This window comes from Trachurus japonicus, chromosome 2 (genome assembly GCF_045865225.1).
Source record: "Trachurus japonicus isolate A0001 chromosome 2, Traja_1.0".
NCBI lineage: Eukaryota > Metazoa > Chordata > Actinopteri > Carangiformes > Carangidae > Trachurus > Trachurus japonicus.
This window is the reverse complement of record NC_140908.1, coordinates 933159-952487: the sequence shown is the minus strand read 5'-3', so window position 1 is coordinate 952487 and position 19329 is coordinate 933159. Positions and strand designations below refer to the sequence as shown.

Below are 19329 nucleotides of genomic sequence, written 5' to 3'. Positions count from 1 at the left end.
TCCGACTACTTCCTGTGGACACGTGTGAGAGCAGGACCCCGCGGGATTCTGGGAAATCCACTGAAACAGGAAGTGGAAGAAGACAAACAGCCGCTGTTAAGGGGATAGTTCAACATTTAGTCAAATTGGCCCATTGCCATAATCCCTATAGTCATAGCAGTAGGTTCCTTACCTTTAATTGTTTTTAGAACGGCGGAGCAGAGCCGTGAGCTGCTCAGAGCTACGCTACGGAGGCTCATGGGATTTCTTGGTTTCCCTCATCAAACTCATCAAATACACAATCCAACAACTCCACAACGCTCTGGTGGACAAGTTGTGACCTGCACATTCACCACACTATGAGATAATAACACAACGTTACCACACAGAGTTGTTTTAGTGACTGCTTGATGAAAAACTGTCCCTGAAGGCAACGTGCATCAGTGGTTTTGCATGAATTTCCCTCTAAAACAACTCTGTGTGGTAACGTTGTGTTATTATCTCATAGTGTGGTGAATGTGCAGCTCACAACTTGTCCACCAGAGCGTTGTGGAGTTGTTGGATTGTGTATTTGATGAGTTTGATGATGGAAACCAAGAAATCCCATGAGCCTTCGTAACATAGAACAGCTTGCACTGACAATTAAAGGTAACAAACCTACTGCTATGACTATAGGGATTATGGCAATGGGCCAATTTGACAAAATGTTGAACTATCCCTTTAAAGGGAAACACACTGTGTCCAGTATATTAATAATAATATTAATATTATTAATAATAATAATAATAATACACCTGGAAACAACACACGTGTCCACAGACCTGCTTCCTTCTTTCCTTTCCTTCCTTCCTTTCCTTCTTCCCCTGTGGGCGGAGTCACAGCAACAACAAAGGGAACCCGTGGTGTTTGTAGACAATCTCTCCAGAAGAGTTAGTTTTTACAAAAATCCTCCTCCCTCCCCCTCCCAACAACAACAAAAAGAAAATCCAAAATGTTCCACTGTGAGATTTTTGTGCCTTAAAGTGTTTTGTCTTCTTGTCGTCGTCTTCGTCTCTTGTCGTCACGTGAAGCGTCGAGCGGCAGCTTCAAACTCCTGGAGCCAAAACTTTTACTCTGTTCTCTCTCCTCCATGTTTTCCCACATTCCTGATGATGTGTAATGACACTTGAGACACTCCTCCTCCTCCTGTATGGAAGCTTCCTCCTCCTCCTCCTCCTCCTCCTCCTCCCTGACGAACACAAATATATAATTTATAATCACGTTTCAAAGGGATTATCTGCTATTTAAATCACTCTGCTGCGTGTTGTTTGTGCTGTTGCAGACGACCTCATATCCATTTGATAATAAAAAGAAGAGACGGGTCGATCGGCGGCTCGTTTTTCAATCAATCACCTGTGGATCTGTGCTCATTTTCACACACACAATATATATATACACGTATATAGGCTTTATATAAAGGTTTCCTTCTTTCTGACAAACAGAAAATGAAAATAAACTCACTAAAGCTGAAAATGAAAGACTTAAAGAGTTCAGAGTCAAAGTCAGAAATAAAACCACCAGTGATTCATCAGATAAAAGCAGCTGAGTCACATGAACTGTTAAAGTGAAAGAGCAGTAAAATAAAAACATTATAATCTGTAAATATCTGTAAACAAATGCTTTGCACTAATTAACCTTTTTACAAAACATTATGAACCACCTTAAAAATAATGTGCAATTTAATAATAATCATAATGGTTTATTGTCTATGAGGTGTAGTGTGTCACCGTGGCCACTAGATGGAGCTGTAGCAGCAGGTTAAATCTGATCAAATACAAACTGTGACCAAGTTTGTAGTTCTGTTATTCATAAAGAATATTTACACACAAAGAGCTGTGATGAAAACAACAAAGTAGTTTAAATCCTATAATAATCTATAAACGAGTCCATAAAGGTTTCTGTAAAGTCTGTTTAATGTGGAGTTCCTGCGCCGTCACCAAAGACGCTCTAGAAACATAGAAGTCTACGTCAAGACATTTGAACATTTAACAGCCAGACTGGATGTGTTGCAGATCTCTAAAAACAAGATCAGATCTACTAGGTTCTTCCTATAGGACAGACGAGCTCACTGTAACCAATCATGTGTCATTACAGATATCACTATGTGAGTTACAGATCTCTGTAACTGAATTACGACTAATTCCAGTTTGACATATCTATAACCCTCCTGTTGTCCTTCTGGGTCAAATTGACCCAATCTGTTTCCTTCCTCCATCCTTCCTTCTTTCTTTCCTTCCTTCCTTCCTTCCTTCCTTCCTTCCTTCCTTCCTTCCTTCCTTCCTTCCTTCCTTCCTTCCTTCCTTCCTTCCTTCCCTTCGTCCTTACTTCTTCTTCCTTCCTGTTTTGATCCAACTGACCTGATCTGTTCCCTATCCCTCCATCTTCCTTTTCTTCCCTTTTCCCTTCCTTCTTTCCCTTCTTCCTTCCTTGAGCAAATCTATTCCCTCCCTCCTCTTTCCTTCCTTTTTCCCTTCCTTCTTTCCACAATCCTTTTTCCCTTTCTGCCTTCCTTCCTTCCTTTCTTCCTTCTCTTCGTCCTTACTTCTTCCTTCCTTTTTTTCCTGATCTGTTCCCTCCTTCCTTCTGGCTTTCCTTCCCTTTTCCCTTCCTTTTTTCCTCCCATCTTTCCCTTCTTCCTTCCTTCCTTCCTTCCTTCTTTCTTTCTTTCCTTCCTTCCTTCCTTCTTTCCCTTCTTCTTCCTTCCTTGAACAAATCTATTCCCTCCCTCCTATTTCCTTCCTTTTCCCTTCCTTCTTTCCACAATCCTTTTTCCCTCTCTTCCTTCCTTCCTTCCTTCCTTCCCTTCGTCCTTACTTCTTCCTTCCTTTTTGACCCAATTGACCCAATCTGTTCCCTCCCTCCTTCTATCTTTCCTTTCTTTTTCCCTTCCTTCCTTCCTTCCTTCCTTCCTTCCTTCCTTCCTTCCTTCCTTCCTTCCTTGTCCCAGGAGGGCTTCGATTAAAGACATCTACATGTCCCTTTTCAGGTGCGTTCACTGACCTCCTGTCTCTGTGAGTGTGTGTGGTGCGTTCACTGACCCTGTTCCCTCTGTGTGTGTGTGTGTGTGTGGTGCGTTCACTGACCCTGTTCCCTCTGTGTGTGTGTGTGTGGTGCGTTCACTGACCCTATTCCCTCTGTGTGTGTGTGTGTGTGTGGTGCGTTCACTGACCCTGTTCCCTCTGTTAGAACCAAACCAGCGGCTCAGACTAAATCCTGATCATCAGTGTCGGTCTAAGCCTCTTACAGTAATACACCTGCTGCTGAGCCCACAGCCCGGACCTCCTGCTCCTCCTGCTCCTCCTGCTCCTCCTCGGAATGACGCTACTCCTGTGACTCCCTCTCCTCCGGGTCTGGTCCTGGTTCTGGTCCTGGTCCTGGTCCTGGTCCTGGTTTAGTCTCTGAGGTCTGTGAAGATGCTGGGCGGAGACCTGGTGGCGCTGTGGGACGTGGCGCTGAGCGACGGCGTCTACAGGGTGGAGTTCGCCCACGGCACCACCACGGGGAAACGGGTCGTCTACGTCAACGGACAGGTGAGACCCGGCTGTGACATCACTGATGACATCACAGCGCTGCAGATCTGCAGAAACAACAGCTTTATACAGACGAAGGCCACCAGAATAGTGACATTAGGTTTGGACAAAGTTAATGTTACCTAAGACCAGAATTTATTTTAAAAAACAACATTATTGCAATTTTTGGGTCAAAATGTGTTTATAATATGTTGATGCATTAAAATATATTTTAATATGGTGAAACCATTCTCAATATTTACAATTTCAATCAACATTTCTACTGGAGCATGCCGTCCTAAAGAGGGACAGGTGGTTTTTCCTCATGTGTGACGGTGCTTTTTCAGATTAAACTGTGTAGTTGAATAGGATGAATAATGATATTATTGTTATTATGCATTATTTTGGATATTTTACAACAAAAGAAAATCACATTTATTAACTGGAAGTGGTCATAATACTGTTAAAGGGGTAAATGGCTTGTCTCTTTTTCATAATGTTCATGATAAATGTTTGAGTTTAGAAGACATCAAAGGATAGCACATTATTGATCTCTTTGGATTTCATTAGATCACAACCTAAGGATTTCAGAAAGGTACAGGATGTAGATTGAAAGCGTTTGCTTCATCTCAGTATGGACCAGAAGTCTGAACTTCACAAAATGTCCCACATCAGGCCAATTCACCCTCATCAGTGTTATTTTACTTTGAAAGGGCTTCACTTCCTGTTGGTTTGTTGATGTATTTGAGTCCTTTAATTGGTGGATTTTCTGTAATGCTCAACATGTCATTGCGTCATTTACATAGCCTCTGTTAGCTGCTGTTAGCCTCCGTTAGCTGCTGTTAGCCTCCGTTAGCCGCTGTTAGCCTCCGTTAGCTGCTGTTAGCCGCATGAAACACTTTGAATGCGATGAGTTTGTCGCGGTCCATCATGTTTGTGGTCATTCTGGCATCCTGCTGCCTCTCCAACATTTGAAGTCGGAAATCTGAGTTTTCATCTGGGAGATTACAAGTTGCCTCAAACGCAGCGTTTTAGTCTCAATCTGAAGCTAAATGCTAACGCTAACACACAGAGGGCGTTTTCACCCATAGATATATATATATATGGTTTCCACCTGTGTGACGTCACAAGTTGTGTTTTCATTTCAACAGTGGTGGACAGTAACTGTGCGTTCACACCAAAAGCTTCCAAAGCGTCAAAAATGCCGGATGTCAATTCATTTTCAATGAGAGCCTGGTGACACTGAGCGTCCAAAGCGTCAACAGGCGTCGCCGCGCTTCCAAAGCGTCCAAAGCGCCACCAGATGAGAAGTTGAGCCAGGTTTAACTTTAGGGTAATGAGCTATGACGCGGTTCAGCGGCAACCGGAAGAAATAGAGATGTCCGTCGGCTGCCTTTTTTTTGTATTTCGGCTCCCCAATGACCAGCGCGATCGAACTTTGACGTCAGTCACGTGACGAGCGGCCAAAGCGGCTGAAAATATTTGCCGTTTTGGGAGCTGTCTTGTCTGACGCCCACCCTCGAGCGTTTTTGACGCTTTGGAAGCTTTTGGTGTGAACGCACAGTAACAGAGTAAATTTACTTGAGTACTGTACTTAAGTACATATCCAGAGGATTTGTACTTTCCTTGAGTATTAGATTTCTTTGGTACTTCTTACTCTTACTTGAATACATTTCCAAGACAAATATTTGTACTTTTACTGGAGTTAATTTGTAGGAAGGCTGAAAAGTACTGGTTACTTTCAGGTCTTTTTCTAAAATCCTATTGGACACAAGCTGTGTTTGTCTGTGAAGGAAACCCTAACCCCTAAAAGCAGCACATCAGTGCAGCTGCTTTCAAAGAGTTCATTCTCACTAACAAGAGTTAAAAGCTCCTTACATTCATTTACAAACAATTAGAGTCATTCATTGATGTGAAGAATAAGGCATTTACTATACTGTTATTTTTACTTAAAGTAAATTTAAAAGCATGTACTTTTTTACTCTTACTCGAGTAACATGTTGACTGAGCTACTTTTACTTGTAACTTTTGACCAGTAGTATTTGTACTCTTACTCAAGTACTGGGGTCCAGTACTCTGTCCAGCTCTGCATTTCAACTAGAAACCTAAATATTGCAATAAAAACCAGGTATTAAAACACTAACTCAGGTCTCACCGAAACATTTGAACGCATCTCATTCTCAAAACAGCTGTAAATAGCAACAATTGTGCTTTTTTGAAATGTTAGAAATATGGTTTTTATTCAGTGAAAAGCTGAGATGGAAACGCAACCGTGTGTCCACAGGAAGTGGTCCGGAGGGACTGGATGTTCAAGCTGGTGGGGAAGGAGACGTTCACGGTGGGCGGAGCCAACACCAGAGCCACGGTCCACATCGAGGCCGTCAGCGGCTTCGCCTACGAGTACTCGCTGGAGGTCGACGGCAAGAGTCTGCAGAAGTTCATCGACGACCGCGCCAAGAGCACCAAGACCTGGCTGCTGCAGGTGGACGGCCAGGACTACCGCGTGGTGCTGGGTGAGCTCTGATTGGTCGACAGTAACAACAGCCTCAACACTGAACAGCCTTTTACGTAATGTGACCCACAATCTACAAACATGGAAATAGTTCAACTTTTTTAATTCAGAGACACAAGTAACAATTTGTTCTGTATGATGACCAACACAATATGAAACAAACCATTTAAAAAAATTAAAACATTAAACATACAATTAAAAGCAAGAAAAAGATAGATAGATAGATAGATAGATAGATAGAACGATAGATAGACAGACAGACAGACAGACAGACAGACAGACAGACAGATAGATAGATAGATAGAACGATAGATAGACAGACAGACAGACAGACAGACAGACAGACAGACAGACAGACAGATAGATAGATAGATAGATAGATAGAACGATAGATAGACAGACAGACAGACAGACAGACAGACAGATAGATAGATAGATAGATAGATAGATAGAACGATAGATAGACAGACAGACAGACAGACAGACAGACAGATAGATAGATAGATAGATAGATAGATAGATAGAACGATAGATAGACAGACAGACAGACAGACAGACAGACAGACAGATAGATAGATAGATAGATAGATAGATAGATAGAACGATAGATAGACAGACAGACAGACAGACAGACAGACAGACAGATAGATAGATAGATAGATAGATAGATAGATAGATAGATAGAACGATAGATAGACAGACAGACAGACAGACAGACAGACAGACAGATAGATAGATATAAATAATGATAGATAGAATGATAGATAGACAGACAGACAGACAGACAGACAGACAGACAGATAGATAGATAGATAGTGCAGCAGCAGCATTACACAGACACACAGTGACGATAACAACATCTAGTATAAGAATATAAAGAACAAACTATACATAATAAAATAGCAATAGCAGATACAATAAAATGTAATGTACAAAAGTATGTACAACAAATTGGCAGTGTTGATTTTAGTGCAAAGTAAAAAATGTGCGATGTGTGTAACTGTGTGAAGAATAAAAGAAAGTGCAGAAAATAGAGAGAGAAAGAAAAATATATAATAGAATAAAAACTAGACTACAAGTCTTTATTCTCAGAAAGAGTTTTTCAGACTCAGACTCTGAGCTAGAAATCTCCACTTCAGCAGCACTTCCAGACACCAAACCTTCCACTTTGATCCCTTTCTATATTCTGAAAGTTTTTACAGAGGGGATTGTTGATATATCATTCACAGCCTCATTTATACAACATTTTATTACTAAAAACATGGAGACATTAGATGTTTTAGGGCTGGTGACAGTATTTTCTCATTTACAGAGTGATAAAAAGAGATATCCACAATCCTCCTCTGTTAAAACTAAAGACTCTAATATGTCAACAAGATAAAACAAAGTAGCTTCATCCATTGTTCAGATTTCTGTTCTGGAAATATATGCAAATTAGCACATATTTAATTAGATAATGCCTCCTTTACATATTTAAACATTAAAATTGGCAAAACTTGTAATACAAAAAATATTTGTCTTAAAGCAGAACTTTGCAAGTCGGCCGGAAATAGCTCGCTCCTTCGTTGGTTTCTCTTTTTTTCCCTCTCCGGAGCTCCCCCACAGTTCTGGGAGGCACATGTCACTGTCGTAAAACCTTGCCGCCGCCACCTCCTCCACCCCCCCTACACGTGCTTGTGTTTACTGCTGTTTGCTAAGCCCTGCTAACACCGAGCTAACGCTAACACCGAGCTAACGCTAACACCGAGCTAACGCTATGCTAACACGGAGCTAACGCTAACGCGGAGCTAACGCTAATACAGCCACACACAGGCACAAAGACACAGACATACACACACAGGAATAAAGGTTCCAAAACGCGAAGGTGTGTGTGTGTGTGTCATGATGTATTACATTATCTTATAAAAGACCCATGGTGTGTGTATCTGTGTTAGCATTAGCTCCCCGTTAGCCACAAGCTGAACTTCATCAGTAAACATTTCATGTTTCCATGGTTTCCTCCGACTTTCCGAACTCAAACCAATCACGATTCGTGACATGCATGACGTCATATGCGTTCTTATCTCGTACTGCCGTAAGGCAGTTTCTCGCGATACTTCTATCCATTGACGAGATTTGTAACACCGAGACGGACGACTGATCTTGCAAGTGCGGTTTTCAGCCAGTGGGGGGGGTGAGCGCATTGGCCTAGACCCCATTCACTTTATAACAGGTCACTCAACCATCACAGTGACTCTGAGCCACAATAATTACAGCCCAAATCCTGCATAGTTCTGCTTTAACGTGAGAGATAAACTTGGGAAGTTTCATGGTGATATCTGTTAGTTTAAATTTTTACCCTATTCACCTGTAGTGTCTTGTGTAAAACCATGACGTCATTACACACTGGACCTTTAATTAATATGAAATAATTGATAATAATGAATTTAATATATTGTTTTTATTAATAATAAATAAGTAATATAGTTTATTCTTCACAAACCACTTTGTTGTAAAGGCCACAGTGGGTTAATCTGCTGAGGTCAGGTCAGTGCAGGGATTAAAGGAAACGCCACTTCCTGTTACACAACACAACACAACACAACACAACACAACACAACACAACACAACACAACACAACACAACACAACAGGTGAGAGTGGTCATGTGACAGGTGGATGAGGTCATGATGATGTCATCAGCTGCTCTCTTTGTGTTTTGACGTCAGAAAAAGACACGATGGACGTTTGGTGCAACGGACAGAAGATGGACGCCATGGTGAGAGACGACGATCAATGATCAATAATCGATAATCAGATAACTGTTAAAGCTGCACACATAACATCGATACGTTTCTATGGAAACAGGAGAAAACTTGTTGTGTCACATCTTTGTGTTTCTGCTCCGTGTCCATCAACAGGATATGTCCTTTCAAAATAAGACTTAAAGCTTTAACTTTTAAAGGTTTGTTTTTTTACTTTAGACTTGAAGGTCAAAGAAAAATATTATTGATTATTGATTTTGACGGGAAAAACTCAACATTCAGTTTGAAAACAGGAAGTAGAAAAAATAAAAACAGAGCAAATTAAAAGGAAATATGCAGAAATGATGATGATCCTTAAAAAAAAGATAAAAGAAAATGTCTCACAAATATAGAAACACAGGAATGTGATGAAGCCTGTGTGTGTGTGTGTGTGTGTGTGTGCGTGCGTGCGTGCGTGCAGGGGGAGTTTGTGGACGACGGCACAGAGACACACTTCATGGTCGGGGAACACGAGTGCTGCATCAAGGCGATGAGCAGTGGGAAGAAGAAGAGCGGCATTGTTCACTGTTTACTGCTGGACGGAGAGAAGGTGGCGGCGTCCACACAATAAGAGCGCACACACACACACACACACTGAGGGATCAATAACACTGATTTCTGATGAGTTAGACAGTTTAGAAAACACAGATTCAAACAAACACAGAGGAACATCTTTGGTTTTTTTTTGGTTATTGAATAAAATATCTGACAGTTTTATTTTGAAAGGGTCCCATATCTCGTGCTGTCAAAATAAAAGACTTGAAAAGGAGAAATGAGAGAAATGAACATATTCCTGCTTCGGTGGTTCGTGCGCAGCCTCAACGCAGCATCGATGTCCCTGAACGCGCCTGCGTCAAGTGAGCAGCACTGAACCGGAAGTGGACCGGAAGAAGGACGCATTGGTGTTCAAAATAAAAGCACTAGTTATGTCGCACCAAAAAAAAAAAAAAATCGCCTTTGTAGTTTAAAGAACAATTAGACTTGCTGAATCTTCAAACTAAAAGCACAGACATCAGTGAGATTCTGCTGTTTTCGAGCTTTAAGAGATAAATTAATTAGATTAATGAGAACTTTGGTTTGATGTGAATGGATCTGGTGATGTTGAGGATTTTCTACTTGTATTTTAGATTTGTTTTAATATAAAATCTCTGTTTACCAGCGAAAACTGAGGAGACGTTCACTGTTCAACTCATAAAATAAAAAAAATAAACAAAAGAGCAGAACAAAAGCAACTAACAAGAAGCAGTGTGTGTGTTTTTATTTTGTTTTGTCTCGTGTGTAGTAGACTAGTACATGATATATTATGATGTGTACATCTATATATAGCTTATGTTATAAATGTGTGTGTCTGTGTGTTTACAGTTGATTTTGCAGTTTGAGCAGATTTATTCTTTGTGTTTTCAGATTCAGAATCACTTTATTTTCAACACAAAGTGAGATATACATAGATGAATTGAAATATTATTACTAAAATAAACGCAGAATAAGAACAGAATAAAATAAGTTAATGTAGAATCAGAATAAATACAAATATAAAACAAAGTATATATAATTAGGATATAGTATATATATTTTTTAGTAGCCAAATATATGTGTAGAACATCCAACAGTAACAAAAACTAATAATGTCATTTTAACTGACTATATAAAAGTGGATTTTATTTTTTATTATTGTTTTATTTAGAAATCTGATCTAACATACACTGTATATTCCCACCCTCTGTGTTATTGTTGAGAAATAGGTCAATGTTTTTGTTGTTATTGTCGTTGTGTCGTTTGGTCTGCTTGTGTGTGTTTGTGAGTTTTTTTTTTTTTTTTTTTAATTTGTATTAACATTAAAATTATGAGGGAAAAAAACAACTAATAATTCATATCATCTCTTGGTACTTCTGGCTTTATTTTATTTTATTTTATTGTATTTTATGTTGAAACTCCGGCACCGGAAGCCGTGCAGGTGTGCGAGTAGCGGCTTGACTGCGGGGGGAGGCGGAGCTAGTTGCGGTGACGCGGGTGACGTCACCAGCCGGGACACACACACGAAGCTCCGGGCTTCAGCAGCAGCAGGATGATGAACCGGAGAACTCACCTGTAAAACACGGTCACTTCACCTGTGGACTCTACTGGGGTTTATTCTGTTTTTATTTATTTTACCTGGAGGGTTCGTTCGTTCCTGCTGCCGGGGCAGAGCGCGGCGGGCGGTGATAGTGTTGGAGAGGGAGAGAGGAGCAGCTGGTCCCGGAGCGGAGACAAAACAACGGAGGGAGGGAGCGGGGCATCCTGAGGAACTGATCCCAGGCTGCAGCACTGAAACCCCGCCACTGGGTTTCACTTGGCTCCGGTGGTTCTCCGGTTCTCCGGTTCTCCGAGGCGGGGTTTCCAGCTGCAAGTATCCGGCTCCTGAGCGGAGTTTCCCGGTGGAGCAGCGGCGAGTTTCCCCCCTCTCTTCTCTTCTCTTCTCCCTGGTTGTTGTTGGGAAGCTAACAACCGCTAGTTAGCTCGTAGCTTTAGCAACAAGGCCGATTTTCACGCTCCTTGTTCGGACACTTTCTGACTCCAAAACCCGGCCGGTGATAGATAAACCCCCCAGAACCGGGGGGTCAAGTGTGGTGGGGGTTTATTTATTTATTTATTCACTTATCCCCCCTCCTCTGGTGTCGGACTGTGGGGATATGGGGAGGCAGCAGCACCAGAACCGCAGCAGCAGCACATCTGTCTCCGCCGCTACACCGGGATTGGGAGCCGGGACAAGCCGGGAAACAGCTGCCTTCAGCGGGCAGTAGCAGCAGCCTGGCCCGGGAAGCTCCGGAGGAAGAAGAACCAGAGGAAGAACAGAACCTGGGGGGATGTAGTAGAGGAGGATCCGGATCCGGAGATCTAGAGACCGAGTAGAGACACAGAGACAGAGAGAGAAAGGAGGACCAGTCCAGACCTGGCTCTGGTTCCGGTTCTGCAGGAAGAACCAGGATCTTTTATGTGGTTCTGCAGCTGAACTGAAGTGAAGTCCAGTGTGTGTGTGAAGTGGATCCGGATCCAAGTCCAGGATGAACTACCAGCAACATGTGGCCAACTCGGCCGCCATCCGGTCTGAGATCCAGAGGTTCGAGTCCGTGCATCCGAACATCTACTCCATCTACGAGCTGCTGGAGCGCGTGGAGGAGCCGCTGCTGCAGAACCAGATCCGGGAGCACGTCATCGCCATCGAAGGTCAGGACACACACACACACACACACACACACATGCATATGCACATGCACACACACAACATGCATACAGGAAGGGTTGCAGGTTCGATTCCCCTGGATGGGATTGACTCCAGCAGCTGCGTCTGATTGATCCGGTGTTGATTATTGGTGTCTGGCTGATGGTGGGAGAGAGAGGTGTGTGTGTGTGTGTGTGTGTGTCTGTGTGTGTGTTTACAGTTGATTTATTCTTTGTGTTTTCAGATCCAGATTCACTTTATTTGTCTTCGTTACAAACTCCTGATTAGAGAAATCAACACAAAGTGATATTACACATAGATGAATAGAAATAGTAGGGTATTACTCAAATAAAGCAGAATAAGAACAGAATAAAACAAGTTAAAATAGAATCAGAATAAATAAAAGTATAATACTACTACTACTAATAATATTGACTCGTTTTTAAAGATTTACAACCTGTATTGTATTGCATTGTATTAGCACATGAAAGATGTATAAAACAGCATATTATTAAAAAGTGGAACAACAACAAAAAACATACATACAAAGTATACAGTAGTAGATAAAGGCAAGGCAATTTTATTTGTATAGCCCGTTTTTACAAACAGTTTGTCTCAAAGGGCTTTACATGGCATCGTAACAACATCCTCTGAAAAACTCCATGAAAACCCTTTTAACAGGGAAAACCAGGAGAAAGCTCAGGGTGAGTAACAGAGGAGGGATCCCTCACCCAGGACGGACAGACGTGCAATAGATGTTGTTACAGACAATAAAGCAGATGTGCAGGAGAAACCAAACAAACCCCTAAGAGCTGGTCAAGTCAAGTTTCCTTCTAGAGAGGAGAGAGAGATTTACACTAATGTGAAGAACATAAAACAATTAGAAAAGAGAGAGAGAGAGAAAAGCCATGTTGTGGATTATGCGTCGCTCAACTGGACCAATAGAAAGTGAATTATTTGTTTCTTTAATGAATTTATGCTTGTGCAGTTTCTAAGGTGGATTGGTAATGAATTCCAAAAGTGCGGATCTCTAAATCTAGAACTGAGAGAAAGTAGAGTTGGAAGAAGTGGGATAATGAAGATTATTTGCTGACCTAGTGTTGAAATACAGTTTGGAAACAGACTGGAAGTAACTTGTGGATGGATTGATGAACAAAAATACATATTTGAAAAGTATTTACAGCAAGAATAGGAAGAATACTCAGGGCTGTGGACCTAGGAGTCTGTCTTCCTAATCCAAATAGTTGTACTAAAGTCTCTGCTTGTGTAAAACTCCAGCAGGTTCTGTGCTGAGTTCTTCTGTTCAATCCAAACTTTATTTAACATTAAATATGGTTTAGATTTTACATCCAACCATCTTTTCTTTGTAGCTGAGGAGGAATAAAGTAAATATCAAGACACTGGGACTGACAGGACCTGGTCTCTGGTTTCTGGGCTTCGCTCCGTCCATGTGTCTTTCTGTCCCCCGTTGTCGCGGCAACAGACGGGTTTAGGGCAGAAGAGAGAGTGAGATGTTTCACAGCGAGTTGGAGACTGAAAGTGAAACTCTGACTGAGCCTCTGGTTTTTATTCAATTAGCTGTAAAAGTGGAGTTTTTGTCAGAAGCAGCTCTATTTCTGTTCAGGCCTCTGGGTCACATGATGAAGAGGAGGAGGAGGAGGAGGTGTGTGTGTGTGTGTGTGTGTGTGTGTGTGTGTGTGTGTGTGTGTGTGTGTGTGTGTGTGTGTGTGTGTGTGTGTGTGTGTGTGTGTGTGTGTGTGTGTGTGTGTGTGTGTGTGTGTGTGTGTGTGTGTGTCATGTTGTGTGTCATGTTGTGTGTAAACGTTGTCGTTCTCTGTTTGCTCTGGATAAAAACCATCTGAACCAGTTTAGAAACTGAATTAACGCTGTTGAAGTGTGAACACGCGCTCTTATTGTGAAGGTCTGGCAGGCTGCTTCCTGTCTGTCTCAGCTCCAGATGTTGTTCTCACGGCTGCTCATCATCTTCATCATCATCATCATCATCATCATCATCATCCGTCGCCGCGGTGACTCGCTCGTCCTCCTCGTTTCCAGTTTCCCTGAATCCTCGGGCGATCAGTGACTCACTCTCTCTCCCCTCCTCTCCTCTCTCTCTCTCTCCTCTTCCCCCCTCTCTCTTCCTCTCTCTCTCTCTCCTCTTTCCCCCTCTCTCTTTCTCTCTCTCTCCTCTTTCCCCCTCTCTCTTCCTCTCTCTCTCTCTCCTCTTTCCCCCTCTCTCTTTCTCTCTCTCTCCTCTTTCTCCCTCTCTCTCTCTGTCTCCCTCCCTCTCTCCTCCCCCTCTTCTCTCTCCCCACCTCTCTCTGTCTCTCACCCATCAGTGCACATCTGGATGTCTCTCTCCTTCATGTCTGGTTATGTAACCGTCCTCCTCTTCCTCTGTGTTGTTGTTGTTGTTGTTGTTGTTGTTGTTGTCCTTCAGGGCCACCGTACACACAAACACAGTGTAGATCAACAACAACAACAACAGATCAGTTATTAACACATTCTTCTTCTTCTTTTTATTCTTTATTATGAACAGTTTTACCTCCGTGCTGCATTCAAGGTCCTTAATTCATAATCTTCCATGTGAGTCCCAGAGCCTTCCTACTAGGGCTGCACGATTATGGCCAAAATGATAATCACGATTATTTTTGTCGATATTGAAATCACGATTATTAATCACGATTATACATTATGTTAGATAAAACATGTTTTTATTGCACTTTCTATTTGAAACAAACAATAGGCTATGTGAACAAGGCTTTCAGTTCAAAATAAAACGTAAAATAAAAATAAATAATAGCCTAAAATAAAATTTACCCAAGACAAAGGGCTAGCGAAAAATAAATGCCATTGCAGAGTGCAGAGGTGTCATTCTGTACAGTAGCGTACAGATACTTGTGTAAAAAACAAAAAATAAATCTGGTAGAAGTAGCTGCTGATTCAACTCCTTTACTCAAATAAAAGTAAGAAAGTACAGGCTCTGAAATGTAATTTCAAAGCATAGGTAAAACTTAATTTTTTGCCATCAATGATACACAGAGATGTGTGGGCAAGAGCCTGTCTAGCATGGACCAAAGCACAGCACGGGTGGTTCAGCAGCAATTTAGAACGAATTAAAAACATTTAATGAACAGACCAAGTGTTTTCACACAGGCAGCGTCCAGCAGGTCGGCCTAGCTCAACTGTGCTGCCACCAAAACGGCCATAGATCGCCGTTACCGGCCGTTATGATCACGGTCGGAACGTTTTATTTACACGACGTATGTAATTAACACCAAAACGGCCGCGTGGGGTGACGGGGTCTCGGTCCAGCTTCGAGACCACCCCGCAGCCCGACCTCGATCCGATCCAGAGAGAGACGGCGACAGTAGACACTGTCTACTAGACAGCCTTTGGAGGTGCTGACTGACCAGACACAGACACACGTCATGTCTACTGTCACCGTCTGCTGCCGACATCGTCTCACTCTCACTGCAGAGTGAGATCCATACAGCCTATGAGTGAGACGTAACACCGGGCGCAGAAGGTGACAGCTACAGCAGCATTTGAAGGTGCCGACTGACCGGCCGGGACACACACTCTGGACTGTAAACAACATGTAAAGGGAGGATGCGCTCGCTTGTTAGTTAGGCAGCTTCATGGAGCCCTGACCTCTCGTTCGCCCCCTGGTGGTTGGCGGACTATTGGTTGAGAAAGCGCTTGATTTGATATGCAGCACAGCCCGTTTTTTTACATGTTAATAATCGTGACGATCATCTTAATTTAATCGTGGCAGCCAAAATCGTGATCGTGATTAAAATTCGATTAATTGTGCAGCCCTACTTCCTACTAGCTACTGAAAGCTACAGGCTGTCTCCAAACAACAACACCTATTGTGAAAAACTCCATGTTAACTGACATGATCAGAAAACATTCTGTTTCTGGTCTCCTCTAAGTGAACAGATAGATAGAGAAGAACGTTGGCCACAGCAAGTGGCTTTGGAGATAGAAAGGCTATCTTGGACTCAAATTGAAGCTTATGAATTAAGGAAGTTTTCTATATACATGTTAGGCATAGATATTCTCCATAAAGTGCTGAAAAATAATCATTTTCATGAGAATTTGTCAGGCGAACAGTACTTTTTTTTGTCTTTTTTGGGATGTTGAGGGTGATATCTTAAAATCCAGTTGCAACAAACCCCAGAATCTTTTTTTCATGCCTCCCCCTATGTGTCAAGATACTCTCTGCCAAATGTTATAGTTGTATGACTATTTATGCCATTGTAGTACCTAAATATTTGCATTTACATCATTTCGCCAGCAAAATGACCCCAGAAAGGGGTTTTGGCCCCTGTAGCTTTCCAGCAGCTAGTTGACCAGGTTGTCCACCCAGGTTTTAATCCTTCAAGTTCCTAGATATCATTTCTGCTGTCAAAGCTTTTACAACGCTCCGACTCGGTCTGGGGTTAGGGGGTCTGGGGTTAGGGGGTCTGGGGTTAGGTGGTCTGGGGTTAGGTGGTCTGGGGTTAGGGGGTCTGGGGCTAGGGGGTCTGGACTAGACCAGTAGAATCCAGTAGAAGCCAGTGGAGTGGAGAACAGCCTCTGACCTCGGCTGTTCTGGTTTTTCTCCGGTGACTCAGTTGTTTTGTCTTTTGTCTCGTTTCTTTGTGTCGGTGCTTCCAGCTCCGACGTGTCAGTGAACGCACCGTGTGACCCAGTTCACACACACACACACACTCTCAGGTTTCAGACAGGAAGTGGCTGACTATTGTCTATGGACGGATTATTGATGATTATTGATGACATCATCATCATCATTATTATTATTATTAGAGAATCTGGAGACTTTGTGTCGACTCACTTCCTCCCTTTCAAAATAAAACCTCTGTGTTGTTGTTGAACGTGTGTGTGTGTGTGTGTGTGTGTGTGTGTGTGTGTGTGTGTGTGTGTGATTACGCAACACAACCCGACGCAGCAGCTGATTGACGTGGTACAAAAACAGAGAAGAAGAAGAGAAAAGAGCGATGACGATGCTTTTAAAGGGTCGTTACGTAACATCGTCACCGCTGCCGGCGCCAAACTCTGTCCAGAGGAATTACACTGACGTCTCTGCACCTTTTGTCCACTCACCCCCCCTCACCCCCCTCACCCCCCCCATGCTGACTGCACCAGATTAAACGCTGACGATGATGATGATGAAGATGATGAAGATGTAGCTCGTTAACCTGAGTGCAGAGACGAGGAGGAAGAGGAAGAGGAGGAAGAGGAAGAGGAGTTTTGATGCTGATTCAGGATCTGGCGTTGGAGTCGGGAAAAACTCTGTTCTTTTCTGTTGCCAGGACAGCAACAAAAGTGTTCAGGTGTGATGATATGATGGGATGGAGCCGGCTCTGTTTCCACGGCGACGGAGGTCACAGCAGCCAAACTGGGATGTGTGGGATCAGCACAAGTTTCCCAGCTTCTTTTAATCTGAGTGAGATTAGAGGAGGAGGAGGAGCAGCTGCCAACATCTGGACCCTGAGAGTGTGTGTGTGTGTGTGTGTGTGTGTATTAATATATAATACAGTGTGTGAGGCTGCTTTAAGTCCGTGGGACGTTTCAGCGTTTGTCCTCAGACTGACATTTATCAGATAACGAGTCCTGAAAGAGCAGCAGCATCGACCGGTCTGCAGGAAGTGTGTGTGTGTGTGTGTGTGTGTGTGTGTGTGTCTGTGCCTGTGTGTGTGTGCAGTAGTAAATGTCAGACGCGATGTGGTGCAGCAGCAGTGTGAGGGATTCAGTGTCATCACGTTTAACATAAATCTGCAATCACAACATAAAGACAAGTCAACAAAATCTTAGATTAAATCTGTACCACCAGATTATCATCCACATCAAAGAACCTGTGTAAGACACCTCCGATACAACAGTTATAAAATACAATAAAAAGAATAAAATAAGAGGGTGAAACAAATGAAAATGACAACAAGAGACCCTATCACCCTACATAAGACCCTTTGTGTGTATGTGTGTGAGTGATAGTGTTGTGTCGTTCGCGAGTGATTCGTTCGAAGGAACGAATTATTGAAGTGAACGTACTGACTAGAATCACTTCCTGACCTGATTGGTTCCTTTCTCAGTTCAGTAGTTGGGCTCAGCAGCAGCCTGCAGGCCGACAGTGGAACTGTGTGGTCTGTCAATCACTGAATCACCTGCCAATCTGGTGGCCGAGACTCTCATTGTGAGGGAACGGTGCATGTTCAGTGATGCGTTCGGGGGGGGGGGGCATTTTTGAATGTTAGTTTGTGTGTGAGTTTAGTTATCGGCCGTGGTAAAGGAGGAGTTCCATGCTTTCATTGATCTGTATTCTATTGTGTGCTTCAGAAAGTTGGTGTTTGGTTTAGGAAGCGTGAAGCGGTCTTGTGTTGCCGTCTGGTGGCGTGTGTGTATGAATCATGACTGTGTTTTAACTGATTGTATTGATATAAAGGTGTTTTAAACTGTAATGTTTTCCATATTGAGACAAGTCCTGCAGCATTGACTCTGTCCTCTACTTCTAACCACCGTACACAGGAACAGGCATGTTGTTGATACTGTAATAGTTCTAGTAATAGTAACTGTAATAGCAAGACACAGACTCAGATTCATGTGGAGCTGAAACTGCTGCTGCTGTGTGAACACGCAACTGAACCGTGAAACACACACACACACACACACACACACACACACACACACACACACACAGACACACACATGTACTGGTGTTGTTGTTGTTGGACTTGTTCACCTGTGAGCGACGCTGCTAAAAATACAGAACACACTCTGACTCCATGTCCGCCCCTGCAGATGAAGATGAGGATGATGAGGATGAAGCAGCAGCAGCAGAGACCTCTGGGTAAAAGTGCTGCAGGGATCCATTAGTGAAGTGTAGCTGGCTGCACCTCCTCCTCCTCCTCCTCCTCCTCCTCCTCCTCCTCTGCTCTGTCAGAGAGAGGAAGTGAAGCCAGAAGGACTTTTATTGTGTAGGAGTGATAAAGCCAGAAGGACTTTTATTGTGTAGGAGTGGAGTTGAGGACGTTGAGCCTGGTGATCAGAGTTAACAACAGCCTGAGGACGACGGAGCCGTTACACAACCGCTGCTCAGTCGCTACGTGTCTGGTCTCTGCACGGTGATGGAGCTGCAACAGAGAGACGGACACGTCTGGACCGAGATAACACACGATATGATATGATACAACACTATAAGACAAGATATGACACGATACGATGAGATAAGATATGATATGATACAATATGACACAACAAGATACGATACGACAAGATAAGATAACATACGATATGACACAAT

The 19329-nt window shown here is 42.9% G+C and overlaps 2 protein-coding genes across 2 annotated transcripts in view; both read left to right on the top strand.

Moving 5' to 3' along the window:
- Positions 1-3292: 3292 nt before the first annotated feature.
- Positions 3293-10047, top strand: LOC146990454 (fas apoptotic inhibitory molecule 1-like). The gene is made up of 4 exons (XM_085802860.1): positions 3293-3548; positions 5812-6040; positions 8747-8796; positions 9243-10047. Exons 1-4 carry the CDS (start codon positions 3432-3434, stop codon positions 9390-9392), a joined length of 546 nt encoding a protein of 181 aa, XP_085658986.1. The 5' UTR covers positions 3293-3431; the 3' UTR covers positions 9393-10047.
- A 1416-nt stretch (positions 10048-11463) lies between these two features.
- agap1 (ArfGAP with GTPase domain, ankyrin repeat and PH domain 1) overlaps positions 11464-19329 on the top strand; it is a 137148-nt gene continuing 129282 nt past the window's right edge. Inside the window, exon 1 of the mRNA XM_085794180.1 lies at positions 11464-12025. Coding sequence (XP_085650306.1) covers positions 11863-12025 — 163 coding nt within the window. The 5' untranslated portion in view covers positions 11464-11862. The remainder of the gene's footprint in view (positions 12026-19329) is intronic.

What these genes read in the sequence shown, in the direction of transcription:
- LOC146990454 (XM_085802860.1), top strand. Translation starts at nt 3,432, where the DNA reads ATGCTGGGCGGAGACCTGGTGGCGCTGTGGGACGTGGCGCTGAGCGAC. An exon ending in TCGTCTACGTCAACGGACAG is followed by an intron (nt 3,549 to 5,811) that starts GTGAGACCCGGC and finishes GTGTGTCCACAG; the next exon opens with GAAGTGGTCCGGAGGGACTG. An exon ending in GGACTACCGCGTGGTGCTGG is followed by an intron (nt 6,041 to 8,746) that starts GTGAGCTCTGAT and finishes TTTTGACGTCAG; the next exon opens with AAAAAGACACGATGGACGTT.